The sequence below is a fragment of the Cyprinodon variegatus genome, unplaced genomic scaffold (genome assembly GCF_000732505.1).
Source record: "Cyprinodon variegatus isolate N-32 unplaced genomic scaffold, C_variegatus-1.0 Scaffold366, whole genome shotgun sequence".
In the NCBI taxonomy this organism is placed as follows: domain Eukaryota; kingdom Metazoa; phylum Chordata; class Actinopteri; order Cyprinodontiformes; family Cyprinodontidae; genus Cyprinodon; species Cyprinodon variegatus.
Window position 1 is genome coordinate 674,546 of NW_015150819.1, and position 1,692 is coordinate 676,237.

The 1,692-nt window shown below is 36.4% G+C and overlaps 1 protein-coding gene across 1 annotated transcript in view; it reads right to left on the minus strand.

Moving 5' to 3' along the window:
- Positions 1 to 1,692, minus strand: part of slc7a11 (solute carrier family 7 (anionic amino acid transporter light chain, xc- system), member 11) — a 47,534-nt gene that overhangs the window by 3,770 nt on the left and 42,072 nt on the right. The window contains exon 11 of the mRNA XM_015386365.1: positions 381 to 555. Coding sequence (XP_015241851.1) covers positions 381 to 555 — 175 coding nt within the window. The remainder of the gene's footprint in view (positions 1 to 380; positions 556 to 1,692) is intronic.

Here is a 1,692-nt window from a genome sequence, read left to right on the forward strand (position 1 = left end):
TTTTTTGAATTTTTACGGAATGACTATGACCTGGATGACTGAGAACCTTCATCAGCATATTTAAGCAGATATTTAGTAGATCTCCTTCAACAAATTGTACCAGGCTGTGGACAATGAAAAGTGCTTGGAGAGACTTTATAAAGGCACTGAAATCACACGTTCTAAAATTGAAATGTAATCCTTCCTTGGGCTTTGTAAATTGTAGTGGAATAAAACCTCAAACTGTAGAGATAATAATCTAAGTTTATAGGCAATATTAGTAAGAGTATCATTGATACCTTCCTTCAAAGACGTTGATTGAAGCTTAATGATATGGATATGATTTTGGTGCAAAAAGAAAAGACAGAAATAAATAGAAAATTATTTTACAAAAAATTTACCTAAAGCTTTTTGAAGCCACTTTGGTCTGCTGAAGTAGATAAAAATGTAGTAAGCAGGGATGCCAGTGAGGGACATGACGAATCCAATTCCAGTGTTGAAAGGGTCGGAGTACAGTGAGAGGAAGACCATGAAGAAACATGTCAGACAAAACACCACAGGGATGAAGAGTGGCACCTGCAGATGAGACGAGAGAGGACTGATGTCATTCAATATGGCAGAAAGAAAACACCATCACACTTATTTGATATAAAACCAAGTGAATACCAAATGTATTATTTCTGTAGGAACTTTTTTTTTGTGAATAAAATGTATTTTATCCACTGGTGTTTGAAATATTTTTTATGATGCCAATGCAAAACAATAGCAAGGTTGTTGTTGTTTTTTTAACAACTGGGAGAGGCTGATAAAAAGCTGTCAAAATATTTTAACTACATCCCTGAATCTCAGATGAGCTGAAGAGGAGGCTGGCAGGACGCTGATAGAGAGGGAGGATATTTAAGTTATCACTTCCATCAACAATTACGGCAAATTGAAGTTAGCAAACATGTTGGATCAACCTTAAGCCCTAACAAGGTAGCAGTCATGATATCAAATACAGCATAATGTTTCACTGAAACCCGGCTGAAGGATGGGAATAGACCGTACTTCCAAACCATTCAGGAAACCCCTATAACAAAAGCTACAACATTTAATTTATCTTTGGTATCGATAATATATTTTAAAATTAAATTAAATTCTTGGAGCCAGTCAACCACAGAGTAGGAACTAGGGGTGTAACGATACTTGGGTCACGATAGTATCACAATATTGAAATATCACTATATATTGCAATAGTTTTCCCAGCTATCAAAATGAAAAGAATGAAAAATAAAATGATGTAAATGTTCATTAGAATCCATGTTGACTACAGTAACGGTGCTGCTGCACACAGCAAAAGGCCTCCACAGCAAGATCTACCATAGTGGTGGTACATTTTCCCTCATTGTTTTAGATAAAAAAAATAATAATTTAAGTTGATACTAAGATCTGAAAGTTCGATATTACATTAGGCAGGCGAAAATCCTGATATATCACCAAAAACACGTCGATATAAGGCGAGAATTCCAGTGTGTGTACATACATGGGCCCAGGCGCGGCTTTAGGAAATTTGGGGCCCTAGGCAAAGACAGGCAGGGGGCCCTCTGAATGGAGAAGACAATATATAAAACAGACCCATTCTACAGATATAGAAATGTTAATAGAATAGACATCCATTATCTGTTCTAGGTTGTGTCCCTCTCTTCTTGTCCCTTTTCTTCTTGTTTTCCTCTC